We start from the raw sequence: 20583 nt of genomic DNA on the forward strand, positions 1-20583 counted from the left end.
TCATTAGTTTTGTATATTTTACATGTATATTTTTTTAAACCAATAAATGAATAAAATTGTCATCAAGTTATAAATCAATAAAATTAAAAATATATTATAATTTTTTTTAAAAAAAATTGTGTAATATTCAGTTTTTTTTATTATTATTATTAATTCAGAGAATGCATGTAACATGTGTTAAGAAATAAAATGAGCAGAGGTTGACGCAAAATTAACTATGGAGGGGCCATATTACCAAAAGAAAACTATATATAGGGAGGGGGTCCGAATTTTCCCCCTTTGAGGCGGTAGGAGAACCATCCCCGAGGAAGTAAGACGGGACGACTTTTCTTGCAAGTATTTTTTTATTTTAATTTATTATAAATTTATTTTATTTTTATTAAACATTAATAATATTGCCATTGATATGTTTTTGAACCTTTAAAATTTAATTTGTTGTTATTAAACATTTGAATGTTTGTTTTATTAAATTAAAGGAGTTAGAGACAAAGAGATGTATTAATAACGTATTGTTATTTGTAATTAGTGATACAAAGGAATTAATAAATAAAATAATCTATTTAAAAAAATATTATTTCAGGTAATTCTATTTGATTATGAAAAGAATAAGGTTCTATTTCATCACAAAATATAATTTATATATTAAAAATTTTAAGAAAATATTTTTTATAGAAATATTTTTTATTATTTGATTGTAATATTAAATTAATAATATGCATTTATGTTATACATTATAAACATTTTTATATTTTAATAAGATTATTAAAATCTATAAAATGTGTAGGTTATTTTCTTTGAAATAAATTTAATTTTTCTTTGATCAGAAAAATATTTTTTATTAATATATTTCCTAGATACGTATGAAAGCAGGAAAAGAATTAGTATAGATTATTAAAACAATTTAATTTGTCTATAGATATAGCTACAGAGTAAATAATATAGTTTGTAAAATATATTGAGACAATTTTTTTATCTCTATAAGTTACTAATTAATACAAGTAAATTTATTTATTTTTAAAAGTTAAATTGACATTAAATATGTATTTATTTCTATATTTATTACTAATTACATTTAACAAATGTTTATTAATTAGTCTTTAAAAAGATAAAGAGAAAAAATAAAATTTAAGACAAAATTTCAAGACCATAACTCTTCCCTAAAAACGCTTGCCTCTCAAGTGTACACCCGCTACCCTTGGATAGCTAGCTCTACCATGTTCGTATTAATTAGTTTTACCTAGGAGATCGTGTCCTCCATGGCTAGCGAAGCTAAGGTCTGAACTCTGGATCATACCCGAAAGGTTCAGCTCAGTGCCTAGATATGCATATCGAAGTTTCAACAGCAGAGATGATGGAGTTACAGTTTCTTGAAAAAAAAAAAAAAAAAAAAATATATATATATATATATAAACATTAATGGCGTATATTCATTTATCATGCATATCAAGATAGAAGATTTGTTACATTAGATATATGCAAAAGCGTCCAAGATGATCAAGTCTTAGTCACATCAATTTTTCTGATATTTTTTGTTAATTATCTTAGCCAATGTTTCCAAGTCTATATTAAAAAGCCAAAAACTTTATGGCCTGCAAGTACCCATTAGAGCATTATGTATCTTTCCCTTTTGTCACCATTTTCATGTGGTGAAGCATCCAAGGTGGCAAGAGTATATTGGCTCCAGGGTAAGGTCAAGCTCGTTCCTCCTCCCTTCTGGTGCTTCTTCCTGGTAAGTGCCACTGCAAATATATAACCATATTGCCTGTTAATGGCTGTACGTGTTCCACTGAAATACTACTCTGCATATCGTCTTTTTTATCTTCAGTTGAATTTCAGTGGACAACTCTTAAGTGACGCAATGAATAAATCTCAAAAAAGAGGTACATTTGTAATCCAGTGGGGACAAGACAGAGAAATATGATGGGACATGACTAAATTACACCTTTATTATAAAGCAATTATGAAAGGGACAGTGGAACTACACCGGGCCACTTCCATTTTTTGGTGGGAATCAATTCAGTTCGAAAAGGTTTTAGTTCATACTGATTTTGATTTAAAATAGTTTCGGTCCATCTCATAGTTTGACTTAGTTCTAATATAAAAAATAAAATAAAATAAATAAAGGGATTCAATACAACTTTTTTTTAAAACAAAAAATGTGAATAAAGTAAGTTTCAAGCCGATTCTAATTCAGGTTTAAGGAGAGAAATTAGAACTAGCTCCCTATACCTCAGTTTCGGATCAATTCTTGAACCAGAACTATAACTTAGTCTGATCCCAAATTTCATGTAAATTGATCTCAATCCGATTCACAATTCGAATCAATCCATAGCTCGATCTAAGTGAAGCAGTTGCCCCATTGCCCTCACATTAAATTTGAGGTTGATCAGTAGTATATCTTATATCTGTTTTTCTCTCCAAGTAGATGTGATTTTCTTTTTTTTTTAAAGAACGAGTAAATATTTAAACTTTCAATTGACTGCATTAAAATATATAAATAATATAAGTAATAATTTATAATTTATAAATTTTTCTTATTTAATCTCAATTTATCATGGACTTATAAGCAAGTTAAATTCTATAGAGTGCAAGAAAGAAAATTACCCAATGTTTGGACATGGGAGCGGTGGCTGAGGCAGAAGGAAGGGTGACATATTAGTTCCATGGTTATGCTGCTCCCAGAGTGCCTGCTGTGCCACTGCCTTCTCATTCTCCTTAATCTATTTCCAAATTAGAAAAGTGGGGGTTTACTACTCACCAGTAAATTATCATAGGCTCATCCAATACTTAATATAAATTAGTTACCATCAGCGCTATCAGTATCGGCTAACAAAAACTATTGGTTATCAGCCATTTGCTAATCCTTATAACACTATATATAATTTACAAAATGGATGTAACTAAAAATTCAAGATTGGGTTAATTTCTTCCTACCCTTCCAATGTAGGATTCTAAGCACTGTGGAGTTACATTGCATATATATTATATCTTTATATACAGATACCTGAAAGTGATCTACATATATGTATACTTAGATCTTTCATGATACATTGGAAAGAAATTGGATAAAATTAAAATGACTTTGAATAATGAAGGTAGATCATCACCTGCTTTGCTAGCATGCTATTTTGCTCTTGTATTGCCTTCTCCTGTATAAATCACACAATAAAGCAAAATGATTACATAGAAGTATATAATATGGGACAAAACTAACAGCACAGAGAACAAAGAAGCAGCCAAATTCCTCAACTCAAGATGTATATTGCCAAAGCAATTTGACTAATTTTTAAGCTGCCATAGCCTAATTAATTATACAGGAACAAACTACCTTTTTCTGAAGCTCAGAGATGGACTCGTACATTAGTTGGTTCTGCAAATAAAGAGTAAACAAGTTAGCTAAAGCAAGTGGATTACACTGGACAGTCTTGACAGTCTTGAATCTAAGCATGCATGTATATACATAAAGCATATATACTTTTCTAGTCCGAATGTGCTTGAGAGCAGTTTCAAGCTGCTGCTCCAAGTTTTGCAGCTCTTTCAGGCTCAACGAGTCTATATCTTCTCCCATGTAATGCCTGCAGGTGAGGTGTTTGAGAAATCAAGAAGCCATAGAATTTAAGAAAATCTATAAACGTGGACACTCAACAGCATGCAATAATTAGATTAGTTATTAGTACCTAAGGTTTCTCTGTAAAAGCTCAACCTTTGCCTTGAGTCTGTTGTACTCCAGGGTCCAATTCTCCTGCATATTCAAACTCAATGTTGAGAATGACTAATTTAATTATAGTTCAACATTATCAATTAATAGTCACACATAATCAAGAAAATTTCTGTATCGATAGCGACAAGGGTAGAGAGAAAATTCGATTGGTATACCTATACGTAACCTTCGTTTTCGTATATATAAAACTATTCTAATCTGTCGCTGGTTCTATTTTGGCAAAGGTGTTCTAAAAATCAAAGCTGCTCTGCCGCTTGATTGTGTTCTTTATTTCTTCTTGTGCTGTCTTGTTTTGTAATTTGTTGTGTGCGTTTGGAGGTTGTTGTTGGCTTTTGTTGCTGCTCTTTTTGCTTTTTGCTTGGTTCTGGGTTTTGAGGTGGCTGCTCCTTATGGTTAGTGATTGGAGCCTCCTCTACCCTCTATTTCTTCTTTAAATAAAATTGCTCTTTAGTTACCAAAAAAATATACTTTTCTTTGAACCACTTTAACTTAAAAGTTTAATTTTACAGGCGACAGTTAAGAATAATTTTATCTCTTTAACAGGTTAAGCTTATAGGTGAGACCCAAAAATAATTTTATATCGCTAACATGCATGCTTAATTATATTCCTAATGACAATATACATAGGACTTACCTGTGAATTAAGGTCAGCTGTGAGCTGCCTCTCAGCATAAGAATACCTTTCATATCGTTCAAGGATCTTCTCCATGCTGTTGCAAAAGGAAATGAATGATGATAAGCATTTGTCCAGGAGCATCCTTAATTATATTAATTTTCAGGTAAGAATTGCATAGGGAAACTTAAAGATTGATCAAGAAATAGAGGTGAATGTGGTCAATCAGAAAGTGACTAGTGGAATAGTGTTTCAAACATTCCCAAGAGAAACATGCGATTGAAAATTTCATCATCAATGAAGATTTATGATAATTGCAAATCATCCCTATCTAGAAGCAGAAAATATTGATTTAATGGCCACAGTAGAGAGCAAAACAAGATTCATGAAGTAATTAAAAAATAGAATAAGCATTATCTAAAAGATCAAGCTTGAAGCCAGCTGGGCTTGGGCTCGGTGACTGAAATCACTCAATATAAAAGCTAAAACTTGCAGGCAATTAAGGGCTAAGAAATTGATATCATTATCTCGAAAAACAACATTATTTTTAGCATTATAAATAAAGGTGATGTCATGACAAATCATACAGTAGGCAAAAGACAAGCAAGAAGAGTTCCCAATAAGATGACTGGAGAAATATTCTCTAGCTTTTGGATTGTTCATCCACCAAAGGGAAGTATGCATAACTCACTACTAGGATAATTCATGCCATTGAATTGAGCTTAAGAGATTTAAAAAATAAATAATAAAAAAAAAAAAAGCTTGATAATCACCTCGAGGATGGCCTACACATAATAATGAGAGTATAAACATGGGAGATTGCTTATTAATTCACATAAATTTGAATTTAAAATATACTCCACTACTCAAAACACATCAGCACCTACTTAAGACTTGTGATCCACAGTGCATGCCTCATTCATTGATTTACACCTGTTCTTATATATATATATATATATATATATATATATATATATATATATATATATATATAATTTCTTTCTCCTTTCCGTCAAATTGGTTTCTCTCTCTCTTAAAAAAGAAAAGTTAATTACAAAAAAAAATTATATATTTTCGGAATAGTGTATGAAAATTTCTTAAAAAATTACAAATTACAAACAGTTGTTATAACAGGCACAACTCACGGATAGAGGACTAGCTGCTTCGCCAGAGAACTGGTGGATCGGAGTTCCCTTATTGACAGTAGGGTTTGCAGTTAGATTAGGCTTTACTTTTAAGAGGTTCCTCATATGAAGCAGACAATAATACAACTGTAGTTAAGTACCCATCGAATCTTCTGAAACACATGTCCAGATGGTTGGCATAAATCAAACTTCAAGTTCCCATATATTTTCATCTAGAAATCGCCTTTGCTTTTGCAGAGATTTAAGAGAGAGAGAGAGAGAGCGAGAGAGAGAGATATGAATTTTTGAATGTTTTTAATTTATTTTATATATTGTTAATTTAGCAAGATCAATATATGTATTGCACCATGAGCATAGGTTAAAAATTATGGCGTAGTGCTTGGACAAGGTAACATTATAGAAAAGAAAGAAAGAACTTCACTGCAAATAACATTTCCGATCAATGGAGTACAAAACAAGGGATCAAATAAAGTACGTAACTTATCTGATAATTAATAGCTGTGCATGAAATTAGACAAGAGCAAATCTATTCTCGACAAATGTCAAGTGCGTCTGTGACTGATTTTCTTGGAGAAAGAAAAGGGGGGGAAAAATAAAGAACAAAATAGAATATAAGTTGAAGATGGTCATTTTTGTACAAGATACGTGTCATCCATGTAGATTAGTGTCCCTGGATAAAGAATTTTCTGAGAAAAGAGTATCCAAATAAGTCAAGAAATTAAATTAAAACCATGTTGATGAAACACAAAGAAAACAATATCGATACAGAAAACCATCAGATCTTACAAAACAAAAGAAAAACCTAAAAACCACATAGCAAGCCTGAGATATATATTATGTATAATTAATAGTACCAAGAATCAGTAGAGTATTCGAAGAGCTTCCCTTTGTAGGAGAAGACAATCAAAGCGACCTCAGCATCACATAAGACTGAGATCTCATGAGCTTTCTTCAACAACCCAGTTCTTCTTTTGGAAAATGTTACCTGGCGGTTGATCTTGTTCTCTATCCTCTTCAACTGAACCCTACCTCGCCCCATTGATGATAAAAATCTTGTTCTCTCTCTTCTTTTTTTTTCTTTCCTCAAAATAACCCAACAACCAAAACTCAAGAAGAAACCAAAAAAGAATTACCAAACCACAACCCAGAAGAGAGAGAGAGAGAAAAATAAATGGGGGATTTTTATTATTTTTTTTTTTCTTCTTGTTGCTACATGAGAATGGTTCCCAAGAAAGCATGCACATATATAGAATGGGAAGCAGAGGAAGAGGTAGAAGGTGAGTACTGGTTTATATGGAAAATGGCCCTATGGCAGGTTTAGCCAATACCAGAGTGGTTTTTTGAGAATTTGCTGTCGAGTTCTCATTGGTTGGAGGTTGTACTATCTAGTCCTTGTTGTCTGATATGTGAAACTACATAATTGTTTTAATTTATTACTTTCCCTCTCTCTTTGTTTATTGAATTTCTCTTCTACTTTTTTGTTCTATTGGTCAAGGCCACCAAAGCTATTTGCAGGTGTGTCAGATCCTCTGCGCAGTGTGGAAATTGGAAGCTCTCGTATGGCGAATCGTGTCGTCTCCCAACAAATAACACACAAAGTTTCTTTTTTTTTTTTCCTTTTGACGGCGGAGATTTTTGTTTCTATAAGGAAACTTTTACATTGTTTAACTTCAATTGTGATTTGTTTAACTGAAAAAACCGTTAATTGGGAGTATGATTGAGAATATCTTCCTAAGTGTGGACACGTTTCGGTTTGGCCCTATAATCGGATCATAACGGTTATGTTTAGATTTGAGATTGGAATCATCAAGAGTTTTTTTGGCTCGAATCGAATTAGAACTATTTTAAGAGAAAATTTTTTATCTAAATTTCATTTGTCAAAAGTTTAAAATATAAATATATAAAACTTATATATTTAATTAATGACTTTATAATATATTTTTTTAATTTATAATAAATTAAGTCTAGATAAAATAAAAATTATTTTTAAAAGAGGATTAGTCAGGGTTCCTTCCTTTGGAATGGGACGAAAATCAATGGTACATTCCAATTTGAATCATCTTTTAAAAATGAAAAATTTGAAAAAGAAAATTTAACCATTAAATTGACTTCTTTTTATTTTTTTAATTTTATTTTAATTTATTATTATATAATATGAATTTATTTATTAAAAAACAAAAATATAAGTTAAAAATATAAATTTAAATATAATTTTAATAATATTTTTTTACTAAAATTATAATATTTAAATATATAAATACATAGAAATAAATTTTTTAATAAAACTAATAAAATGTTATTGTGCGGGGCAGGTTACAAGATTTGGGGTGAGGAAAATGTCTCCATCTTCATCCCACACAATACCAGGATTGAAACATAATTGAATAAAATTGATTAAGATTAAAGCAAATTGAATTGGGTTCAAGAATTTTTGTCATCCCTATAAAAACTATATGTGTGCAATCAACTGATTCAATTTCCAATTAAACTAATTAAATAATCAAATCCTTCCAATTTACGGGCACAGTAACTATCCTTTTACAATTTACATGTCCAACTAAACATACAATATACATAGGGAAATTCTACAGCTACTCCTGCTACTCATTCTCCAAAAAAACTATTTTATTCCTGTACTCCTGCACCTGGGGCTAGGTAAAAGGGTTAAGCTTACACAAGCTCAGTGAATAAACTAATTTACTTTAAATTTATTATTCATTTCATACATAAGTAGTACAACATTCAAATGAGTTTTCACATAATAAATATTTCATGTAGGATAGACTTGTCACCAGTGACTTCCTAAATCCAATATGCTCAGCTCATATAGAGGCTTTTTATATCCAATGTGCTCGACTCATACAAAGGCTCCTCAGGACTTTAGCTTAAAACATGACTTGTGTCATGCACCAGGGGCATCATAAAGATCTCCCATTGGATATTATGGATCCATAACATACATAACATAATGTAGTCATAACATAGGGAGAGTCAGTGGGTCATCCATTATCCATCAAATACACCAACAACAATTATGTAATTATCCAATATATTCATGTTTTGGATACATACATCCTAAATAAATATGATATGATACATGAAGATGATCATAAATTAAATTTAAATAGTTTCTATTTTATTAAGGTTAGAGTTGCTCATATCTTGTAACCTAACAGCCTCTTATCTCAAACGGTAGCTATCCTTAGATCCTTAACCTTCTGAGTCCCTTAAACTTGATCCTATAAAATCAAACCCTAAAAAGTTATACAAAGTTCTAAAACTCTATACACTTATTAAACATATTATTCTAGGCCTTTAAGAAGCATGAAACCATGTTTTGGAATCTTAAAAAAGAATGGAGAAAAAGTCAGGCAAAAACTACTTTGGCTACCAAAGTCTTAGGCTTCGGATGACCTTTTAGTTCAGTGCTGACTATAGCTATCGAAGTCTTAGACTTCGACTGTCAAACCTAGAAATTTTTCAGATTTTCTAAAAAATTGCATGCTTTGACTGTTGAAACTATGATTTTTGCCAGCTGAATCTGGAAATTTCTAGAATTTTCAAGCTGAAAACCTATAGATTCAAACTCCCAAAAGCCCCAAACTCATTCCAAAATTCCAAAACATAAACCAAATACATATACACATCTCTAAGGCCTAAAACAACTTGAAAGCATGCTTAATTCTCACATACATTAACTAAAAACTCAAATATTAGGTTTTCCCCCAAATCCAACATAACATATACAAGGATTCCCTCAATCCATTAAGAGGAACTAGCCATTTAAGGCCCATAACATTTAAGCATACTTAAACTAACACTGAAAACATGCAATTTTAACATAAATCATAAAATCCTAACCCTAACATGCATAAACTTTTCAAATCTCATCTTAAACACAACTTCACATGAAATTAAAGTTATAAAACCTAATTCCTCATCAAACTACTTAGATCTACCTATTAGATCAAAAATAAAAGAATGTTACCTCTTTCTTAGAGCTTAGAGGTGAGAGGACTAAAGACTCAAAACTTGAATTTGCACTCCCAAAAATGGAAGAATCCACCTTCAAACTTTGAAAAAAAATAAAGAAATCTCCTCCAAATCCTCCTTGTATGTTTCACCAGGTTGAGAGAGTGGGAAAAAGAGAAAAACCTAAGTGTTTTGGCAGAAACATGAGTTTTGAGCCCTTTTATCCCCTTGTCAGTCGAGGGACTTTTGGCTGTCGGAAGCCTAGCTTTCGGCTGCCAGAGTCCGCTCTTCCAAAAAGAGTTTTTGGACAATAAAAGGGACTTCGGTTGCCAAAATTTCTTCTGCCCAAAGGAACACTTGAAAACTTTTGTAAAACAAAACCTTTTTAAAGCTTTTTCCTTTTTAAATACATTTTGAACATATCACACACACACACACACATATGCACTTACACTTCTATCACCACTCCCTTATTGGTGGGATCTTCGACTTTGCTAGAAATTTCCATCTACAATAGAAATTTGACTTCGGGAAATAGTGGGTGTTACACTTTCGGTCATTCAATCAAAGATTAAAAACTAGATCCAATGGGATCCAACATTAGATGAGTCATAAAGCACACAAAGAAAAGAATTAAAACTCATATTTATATAAATTAGGATAAAACTCAATCAAAATCCACAAATAAATTCAAAACATTGTAACCCAACTCTGAAATCTTAGAAAAATTACTTTCTCATGGTAAAATTTATAAGAGAAAATAATAAAACTAACAAAGAAAACATAAAAATAGACTAAGAATATAAAAACCCAGGTGAAGGAGATCCAAAAATATGAAAAGCTATAGCTTGACGTCACTTGGCAGCAGCTCTCTAACAGAAATAGCATCCTCCCTTCTCGTTCTTATTATTATTTTTTTCTTTTCTTCCATTATTCCTTCTTCCTTTTTTCTTCTTAGGACAAAAACCAGAAAAATATCTTTTTATATGGTCTCTAAAGTTGTCCTAAAGTAGGCCAAAAAGGGATAAGGACAACTGACTGCACAAGAGGTGAGGTGTAAAAATTATCCAGGTCAGTTTGTTTTTTCACGCTTCTAGGGTATCCTTTATCAGATTTGCGCACCCTAAGCAACATCTCAAGTAAGGTTCCAGGTGTTGCACTGCTTAGCGGCACAGAGTAAGTAGGTTCTTCAGCGAATCTTGTCATGTTTTATGTTACATTTAATTTCTGTTGTGCTTGACTTGCGACATATCCCATGTCAGATCTCAAGTACCCCGACATGCTATAAGTAGGATCTAGTGTACCCTAAGCAACTTTTTAAGCAAATTTTGGCAGGCTTGGATTTCAAAACTTGATTTCTTTCAACTTTTTTCATTTTTTAAGATTTCGAACCTCCTTAAATCATCTTCTAATGCATTATTGACCTTCAATTCACCACAAAACCTATTATAAACATCAAAATTCCAAAAATCAAATATAAAGTAACTAAAATTAGCAATTTAACTAAAATAAAAGTTACAAACATAAAAAGTACTTAATTATAAAGGTACAATGAATGAAAAAAATACCCTAAAATACCTATATGAAATGAGTGTAACATTTACAAGTCTATTTGGGTTGGCTCTTTTAGGCCATTTGTTGCAGGCTGCAGCCGCACAATTTTCACTAACATGTATAATTACTTTCATATAATCAATGCCATAAAACTTCAAAGTTAAATAAAAAAAAAAGTCTATTAGATGAAAAAGTTTAAACGATTACACATTTATAATTACAGCTAAAATTTTTAATTTTTATACAATAAAATTGAACCGTTTCATATATAGATGTAATTTTAGCCAAATAATTAAAATGAATCTTAAAAGCTTAACAGTAAATTATAATATAATTCTTAAAGTTTTATTTTATTAATAAAATAATCTCTTAATTTAAATTTTATATTTGAAAAGTAAATAAATTTTATATTTATCATAAATATAGTATAATAAATTAATTTAAGTATCCATAAGGTTAATTTTTTATTTTAATTTTTCAATAAAAATAACTAAATTTCTATAAAAAATATCAGGCACATCCTTTCAAAGTAGGAAACGAAAATCTTAGTTGGTTGGATTTCTAGTAGGTGATTGAATTCTTAAGTCTTATTGATCATCCTTAAGCACATCCTTTATTGATATTACAATAAATTATAATTGAGCAACTCCTTGCCCATCACATCTCATGTGAGGTTCAATCATTTACTTAGCCACTAATGCTCAAAAATCTCTGGCACATCCATTATTGATTTATCTTGCATTAGTTAAGTTGATCCCATTGAGCCAGTAAACATGCAAATAATTTTAATATCCTCAGGCACATCCATTATTGGGCACCAACTATTTACATATTTATAACATCTTATGCTTAACAATTATTCTTAAGAAAATCTCTTAAATTAAATGCATCACATGCAAATATTTAAAATTTCTTAAAATAATTGCCTTAATGGAGGGCCATAATATAATTACTTTAATTATACCATTTCTAACTTAATCATTTGTTTGGAAGATTTTGTGGTCGATTTAATTACTATTATGTTCTCACTTTGCACATTATCCAATTAGCATGCATATACCATATAGTTGCATACATTCACATACATCTCATGCATAAATGGATAAACAAATAATATGGTATGATCATGGACTTTCTAAGGGATTCAATTCTGATCATTTTACAAGAGTTGCTGAAGGAGTACATAATCAACACTTGATCATGATTTCCTCCCACTGGTCCCACCAATGATCTTGACCTCCTTGATCTTCTTGTAATCCAATTACATTGTAATTCTTGACATACCAAGGTGAGTTTACAAGAATATAGACTTTAAAGTCCTTTAATAAATGAAATTACAACCCAAATTACTACAACATTTATAATACATGCCACTAAATTAAAATTAATTGTTTTACAACACAAAGAAAAATAAAAGAAATAAATCCAATCACATTGGTCTTTTATTGTCCATGATCATCCATCATGCATATTAAAATTTAACAATTAAATAAAATTTACATACTAAAAATTAAATTGAATATCACATATTCAACCAAAAAATTCAGATTTGAATCTCATTCAAATAAATTTAAATTTAGAAACCCTTTCCAAATTTAATACCTTGAAAACACTTTTCAAAAATTAATTGTGTGATTAAAATTCATAATTAAACAATTTAATTAGGTATGGGCCTAATTATGGGCCTTAAGATATACAACAATTGCATAAAGAAGTCCAAAATCAAAATGCACTCTTGGGGTATGCATCTCAACCATGCCACCACCTTTGATTACCTAAACAACTTTGAATCAATCTAAAATTTGATCCAATCACACAATTAAACCTCATATACAATCTTAATGGCAAATATAGTGGCTCTGATACCAATTGAAGGAGTGGAAGTGTGATTATTGAGCATTAGAACCTTGAATTTTAAAAATTATTTCTAAGGTTACATGCACCATACCAAGTTTCTTATGAACCTAATCAATTTCCAATGCCCAATTGCATACCAAAACATATTTTAGCATGCATTAAAATTTTGCCATTAAAAATTATGAATTAACATTTAATACAATCAAACCCTAACTAAAAGAGGGATTTTTAGATACTAACCTCTTTATGCACAATTGATGCAATCTTAGGATATTTTTAGGACCCCAAACGTTGTCCCTTTAGCTTGTCCACCACAAGCACACACCAAAGTAGCAATAGCAGCCCCTAGATTTACTTCTCAAGCCTTGTCAACCAATTATGAGATGGGGTTTATACTTTGTGAAGATTGTATGAATGTATTGGGTGTTAGAAACACTTTCTAATAATTTAATTCAAGAGGAAATCTAAGTTTTTCCCTTTGAATCAATTGAGAAATTGAAGAGGAGAGGGAGACTTCTTGTTGCCATCACACTTGAGAGACAAGAGAGAGTGTGGCTGATTTTTCTTTATAACCTCTCTTTATACTTAGGTCAAACCCTAATTCACTTGCCACATGTCATCACAAGATCCCATCTTATTATTATTTGATTTAATCCTATGAAGCCATGTGTCAAGCTCCATTTAAATCATGACATGTGGCCTTCTATCATAGGAAGACAAGTGGCAAGATCATATCGTGCTATGTGTCACCATCTCATGGTGCCACATGTCACCATGTGAAAAGACCAATTTGCCCTTACTCTTTAATTTGAGTTCTCATCCCAAAATTATAATTTCTCCTCTTTAAATCAATTTATATCAACTATAAATTAATTAATTAATCTCCATTAACTAATTTATCATAATTAAATTCATATTTAATCAAAGTAAATATAAATTTAATTTATACTATACATCCAATAACCTAGATTTGGTTTCAAGTCATGCTAGGGACTTTGCAATCTTATTGCAAACCAAACCTCTTTAATTAATTAATTAAACTCTTTAATTAATCAATTAAATCACATTTTAAATGGTGATTAGCTTGTGTAGATGTGTGACTTACTAGGCTCATTACTTATTGGCAATGAGAAATGATATTAACTCTTAATATCATTAGAACTCTTTCTTATCGTAAATGATTTCTCTAAATCATTTCAGGCATCTCATAGACCATGGTTGACACCTAGTATAGTATGCCATGGCCGCCCAATCAGTAATAAGGAATACCTTAAATGAACCTTTAATCATATGTTACCATGCACTAGAATCTCTCCATTACAAAATTCCAATTTGAGCTGGAGTCATGGTTAATGTCAAACCCTATTTGCTATGAACATTATATTCTCTTTTAATTCCAGTTCTTGATTAATTAGATTTTCTTGTCAGAAACTCTTTTCTGACTAAATCTGTCTGTCTTGGCCAGGAACTTGAAACATTAAGAACAATTAAATGAACATAGGATTTTATCCCTATTTACTTAGGGTAATTGATTCCATCTTGATCAACACCTATCTCCATATATAACTAGTAGGAGCCAACACATGCCCATATACCCATACACAGTACAAGTATGAAAGCAGTATCAAACTCAAACCACCTATATACAAGATAACTGTGTTATCTCAGGTCTAAAGATTATATGCACTGATATGATATATGACAATGCATTGACAAGAGTAAACTCCATATGCTTGTCATAAGCATCACTGGTTCAGCCTACTTATCATTTATAAGTGTTTATCATGTTTGTTATATGGCATGAGACTCACCACTCTATCTTATTTATATCTCATATAAATACTTTGGGAACAAACATGATTACAATCTTTCTAGATAAGTCATATCCTTTGTGAAGTATTCTCGATTGTGAACCAATTTATGATACTTTGTGCTAGAAATACTATCACTTATATTCTTCACAACCTAAGAATAGAATTTCTAACCAAATATAAATGGACCTTTTCTATTACACATAAATATATTATGTAAACGAAAAAGTAAAATTGCCTTTTATTAAAAAAATATGTACTAGATATATACAAAATAATATACTCTAGGACATACTACTAACACTTTATATCTCCAGGTGCTTTTGCAATTTGATGGGTACTAGCTTATGATTGATGTTGGGATATTTTTTATATTTGTTATTGTAGAGATGGCTTCTAGTGCTTCTCCCTCTGATTCACAGGTACCTACTAGTTCACAGGTACCTGCTAATTCCCAAATACCTACCAATTCATAGGTACTTATTAATTCATAGATGCTCCTAATACTACCATAAGTATCACCCATTAGTAGTGGCATCCCTAGACTGAGTACTACTGCTATGGTACCTGGACTCCAATACTGGTACTACACCTCTCCTACTGTAAGTACCTTGAAAACTGGTTCTTTTGGTTTTTGGATGTATACTCCTCTTGCTTAACTCATTTTCCTAAGTTGCAGGAGGTAATAATGAAACTACACATGCTGGATATAACTTGGTCTATTGTATATTATGTGTTTCCCCTGTAGGTCGTGTTGTAAATTGGCTAAATATTGAAAAACCAATTTTGTAGATACTTATATTATAAAGGAGACTCTGTCTAAATTTTCACTAACCATGTACTTTTATTGACCTGTAGGTGCTTCTAAACCTGCCTCTACAGGTACCTCTATTAGTACCTCTGCAGGTACTTATTTCTCAAATACTTCTAGTGGTGGTCAGTCTTTATCCGCTCTTGTTAAGGTTCTTAAAGTACTTACAGCCTCCTAAGACCATTGTATACTTGAAGAATTAATTTCCTTAGGTGCTTTCATAAGTGCCTAACTTCATTTCTTAGTTTTTATCTTTGTAGAAACTGCACATAAAGCATGAAAGTGTAGGTCTTCTAGCACTTCCTCATCAAGCACAGTATCAAATATTTGGGAGTTGTAGCCTTTTTCCAAAATTTATTAACTCTAACCTTCCTCTAAGAATTTTTCTGCATGATGTAATTATTGTATTATGACGTAATAAATTTAGCATACTTGTAAATACTTGAGAACTTGTTGAATCATAAATCGTGTTTCAACTTTCTATTTATGAATAATAGTGGCAGTAGGCCTACATTCTTTACATCAACCTTTCATTCAATTACATGTGAATGCTAGCATTATGTTTGTCTTTTTTTTTTTTTTTTTTTTTTTGGTGCTGCTTAAAAAAATTTAGTTTTTTCTTTAGTTCTTCTTGTAGTGTTTTGTTTTCCCCTCATGTAACATATGATGTCTAGATACTTTGATATCTTATCTTCAAGGGATTCATCATCATCACTTTGTTTCTCTTCCTTTAAGGACCCATGGTTGGAAGATATGGTAGAGCCCCCTGAGTCCTTTGGTGCATCTTCTCTGTAAGGAGCTGAATTGAACTCATGCCCACATTATAATGTTGGACATGAATACATACAGGTACCTTGATGCTCTTGGGAAGGTACCATATGATGAGTAGAAGTGCGAATGAACCTTAGTTCCTTTGACTCCTCCTGCCTAAACCTGTAACTTCCTATGTTCTCTGATAACTCCCCTAAGATCTATGTTGGTTGTGTTGACAAAGGCTCCTAGAAAAAAAAGATTCTCATATAGTAGCATATCTTCCTTCTTCTTCGGGAATTTAAAAACTCCTTTGTTGACACGGTCTTGTATCATGCTCCTGAAAGCCTAACAATTATTAGTACTATGGTCCTAGGAATCATGATACTTACGGTAATATCTCCCTTTCATCTCTTCTTTAGTTGGGAGCTTGTGGTCTGCAAGAAAAGTGAAGAATTTCTCCTTCAATTGGAAATCAAAGATCTCTTCTATTTTATTTAGTCAAAGGTATATACGAGAGTCATGTTTGAAGATGATTGGGAATTAGTTTCCTTACTAGGAACCATTTAATTTGGGGTACCTAAGGCAAGAAAAACATATGAATCAATAGTGACCATGTCAGCTTCAGCTAATTCATCATTGTTTACATCTTGGAAGTATATCCCTAAGGCGGTTCTCTTTCCGTTTTACTCCTCCATGAGTAGCTCTTCATACTCAGCCACTTTGGTAGCAAGTTCATGAAATTCTCTGAATTCCATCCCCTAGAACTTCTTCCCCAGCTTGCATCATTTTGACATATTTTGCTTTAAGTAAGAAAAACTTGCATCTATTTCTCATCTTCTTAAACCTAGTGATGAAAGTATCTACTGATTCTCCACTTCTTTATGTCATCCTTGATAGTTCTGCTACACACACATCAGGTTTGGCTTTGAAGAACTAGATGTGGAACAACCTCTTCATCTTCTACTATGAATTAATAGAGTTCCTTAGTAGGATAGGGTACTAAGTGAAAGTAGGACCAATGAGAGAATTAGGAAAAGTCTTAGCTTGAAACTAGTAAAGTTGTTATAATTTTTCAATTCATCCCATTAAAGAGTGAATCTCGTTATATGATCCAAGGTAGACTACCAATCTTCAGCTAAAAATACAGTAAAGTACGGAATACGGTAACCCCTTATATATAGATTCTTCCTGTCAATGGCATCTAGGTAACATTTTTGAAAATCTAGGCAATCAATCTGTCTCAGACTAGGCTCATAAAGCTCATGAACAACATCCTTTACTGCTTCCATAGTCACCTGAGGAGTTGTTGGTGTCACAGGTACCTAATCCATAAGTGCTAATACCTGAGGCATTAATACAATTGGTTGAGGTACCTGCATCATAGTTAAGTTAATTCCTTTGTAATTATAGCCTTCTGAGCCAAAGGTCACCTAGAGCATCCACACCTGCTAGGGCACTAGTACCACTTGAGAACCTGCAATTACCTATGCATCGTAAACACCATGGTGAGTTACCAGGTTAGTGTTATTAAGAATTTGGGTATGAGTAACAGTCCTACTCCTTAAGCAGCTAGTTCACACTAATGCTCTAGACTAGTTAGCCACCTATTCCTCTCTCCTGTGTGGTGGTTGGTACCATTTTTTCATTTTGAGCATGGCTTCCACTAGTTCCACCATGTGGAGTTCTTAGTTGAGGTTGGCCTTCGAGCACCCTAAGGCTCCTAGATTCTAAATGAGATTCTTTGGGCCTAGTAAACTAGCCATCAGATAATGTAGGCATTAGAAAATTTAACTTTTTAGCTAAAAGTATAATTGCATCAATAATTTTATTCAAAGTTTGATCATTTTTATCCAACTGCTCATTTATGTCTTTTTTCAAGACCTTAGCAATGGATGGTGCATTGGTTTCTTCAATAATAATAACAAGAATTAACTCTTCTTACCTTTTTTTTTTTTTTAATCAGCAACTAAGATATGTGTAATCTCTATTTGAAATTTTTTGTTAAGAACATTGAAAATTGGAGTTAAAATGAGATCATTGGTCCTATTGGGCATGCTAAAAATTGTTTGTTGTAAAAACAATTTGACTAAAAAATAGCTTGAAATTCACGGCGTGCTAGATACTGAGTCAATCAACTAGGATGCTGTAACGATCGGGCTCCAATCACTAGAGGAATTGTCCACTTTGGCCATAAGCCTCACGGTTTTGTCCCATAGATGGAATGGAGAACTGCTCAGGAGGTCACCCATCCTAGGATTTCTCTCAAGCGAGCACGCTTAACCCTAGAGTTCTCCATTCCACCTATGGGACAAAACCATGAGGCTTATGGCCAAAGCGGACAATTCCTCTAGTGGTTGAAGCCCAATCATTACAATTGGTATCAGAGCCACTCACGTGTCCTCTTGGGCGATGGTGGGGCAAACCTCAGCGAGGACGCTGAGTCTCGAAAGGGGGGGGGGGAGAAAGGTCCCTTAGGCAAATCCCACATCGGCAAAGCACAGAGATAGTCTTGGGCTCAAAAAATAATGATATATAAAATGGGGGAACTAATCGGGGACATCCAATAAAATTGGATCGATACAGAGAAGATTAGCATGGTCCCTGTGCAAGGATGACACGCATAAATCGAGAAATGGTCCAAATTTTAAAAAAGGTCCCTTAGGTAAATCCCACATCGGCAAAGCACGGAGATGGTCTTTGGCTCAAAAAGTAATGATATATAAAATGGGGGAACTAATCACTAGAGTTGCCTTTTAGTGGAATGGCCTGGAGAGTTGGAAGAACTCCAGAGTTAAGCATGCTCGCTTGAGAGAAATCCTAGGATGGATGACCTCCTGGGAAGTTCTCCATTCTACCTATGGTACAAAACCTTGAGGCTTATGGCCAAAGCAGACAATTCCTCTAGTGGTTGAAGCTCGATCATTACAATTGGTATCAGAGCCACTCGTGTGTCCTCTTGGGCGATGGTGGGGCAAACCTCAGTGAGGACGTTGAGTCCCGAAAGGGGGGGGAGAAAGGTCTCTTAGGCAAATCCCACATCGGCAAAGCACGGAGATGGTCTTGGGCTCAAAAAGTAATGATATATAAAATAGGGGAACTAATCACTAGAGGCGCCTTTTGGTGGAATAGCCTAGAGAGTTGGAAGAACTTTAGGGTTAAGCGTGCTCGCTTGAGAGAAATCCTAGGATGGGTGACCTCTTGGGAAGTTCTCCATTCCACCTATGGGACAAAATCGTGAGGCTTATAGCCAAAGCGGACAATTCCTCTAGTGGTTGGAGCCCGATCGTTACAGATGCGCTCCTAACTTCTAGATCAAATGATTGTAAGAATCGACTACATTAAATATAGCTTTGCCTTTAATTGTAAAGTAATTGAAGAAATAAGAGGTTGTCTCACTATAATTGGAATTGAAATTATATTCCTTGATTGAAAGTATATACAATGGCTGGCAATTGAAATTACAATAGAAATTGAAATGGACAATGCTTGGAAATTGAAAATGATTGTTGGAGTGTTGGATTGATTGGATTGTTGGAGTCATTGGATTGTTATAGCTTGATTGAGTTGATTGATTGATTGATTAGTTGATTGGCTAGGTTGTTGGGTTGATGCGAGCCTCTTTCACATTGCTGCTCATCTCACATTTATAGTTCTCCTTGTAGATACTTGAAAGAGTCTGGAAGATTACGTTTTGCAGTTGATAGGAGTTACCTGCCACTATTTGGTAACTTCCCTTAGCTTCCCGTAAACTGCTCACCAACTATTACCCATATCTACTAACTTCCTCTTGATATTTATCTTTAACATTTATCTACTAATTTATCTCAGGCCTCTCACTAATTAAACTAATGAAATAAAATTAATTAATTAATTAAATTAATTTTACAAAAATTTAATTTAATTAATTTTGGGCCTGAAAATAATTAATAAATAAAATTAATTATTTTACTGCAAACACCTAGATAATGGCATTCAACTCCTGAATGGATTATTTAGAGATAAAATAGTGCAAGGTGTGGACATTGATATGGATGTTGAGGAGCAACCACAGTCAGGGGACATAGATATTTCACTAGAGAATTCTATGATAAAAAAATCAGGTTCGGTCCCTGTGATTGAGATCTCAGATGATCTTCAGAAGCAGTTGGTGAAAAGTTGGAGAAACTCTGTAGTGTATGTCTTTGGGGCAGAAAGATTGGCTACAAAGCATTATACTTTAGAATCCAATTGTTGTTGGAACATAACAAGATGAAGATGTTGGATTTGGACAATGGACTCTCAAAGTGGATATTTGAGGAATGGATGTTGACTTTATGAGTCAAACCACTATAAATTGATGAATTTGA

At 32.6% G+C, this 20583-nt stretch overlaps 1 protein-coding gene and 1 non-coding gene across 3 annotated transcripts; one reads left to right on the forward strand and one right to left on the reverse strand.

The window, feature by feature from the left end:
• Positions 1-1443: 1443 nt before the first annotated feature.
• LOC110648813 (agamous-like MADS-box protein AP1) lies at positions 1444-6764 on the reverse strand. 2 transcript variants are annotated; one of them, XM_021803170.2, is made up of 8 exons: positions 6334-6764; positions 4356-4431; positions 3678-3742; positions 3476-3575; positions 3329-3370; positions 3108-3149; positions 2605-2720; positions 1444-1739 (listed from the first exon to the last, which is right to left on the reverse strand). In XM_021803170.2, the coding sequence occupies exons 1-8, from the start codon at positions 6516-6518 to the stop codon at positions 1640-1642; spliced, it is 726 nt and encodes a 241-aa protein (XP_021658862.1). In that variant the 5' UTR covers positions 6519-6764; the 3' UTR covers positions 1444-1639. The 2 variants fall into 2 exon arrangements, with proteins under 2 accessions (XP_021658862.1, XP_021658863.1); XM_021803171.2 differs by lacking the exon at positions 6334-6764 and adding an exon at positions 5480-6323.
• Positions 6765-18780: 12016 nt separating this feature from the next.
• On the forward strand, positions 18781-18884 carry LOC131183695 (U6 spliceosomal RNA). Its single transcript, XR_009151732.1, has one exon. It is a non-coding gene; the product is annotated as a U6 spliceosomal RNA (small nuclear RNA).
• The last annotated feature ends 1699 nt before the right edge of the window (positions 18885-20583 follow it).

This window comes from Hevea brasiliensis, chromosome 9 (assembly GCF_030052815.1).
Source record: "Hevea brasiliensis isolate MT/VB/25A 57/8 chromosome 9, ASM3005281v1, whole genome shotgun sequence".
NCBI classification, from domain to species: Eukaryota; Viridiplantae; Streptophyta; class Magnoliopsida; order Malpighiales; family Euphorbiaceae; genus Hevea; species Hevea brasiliensis.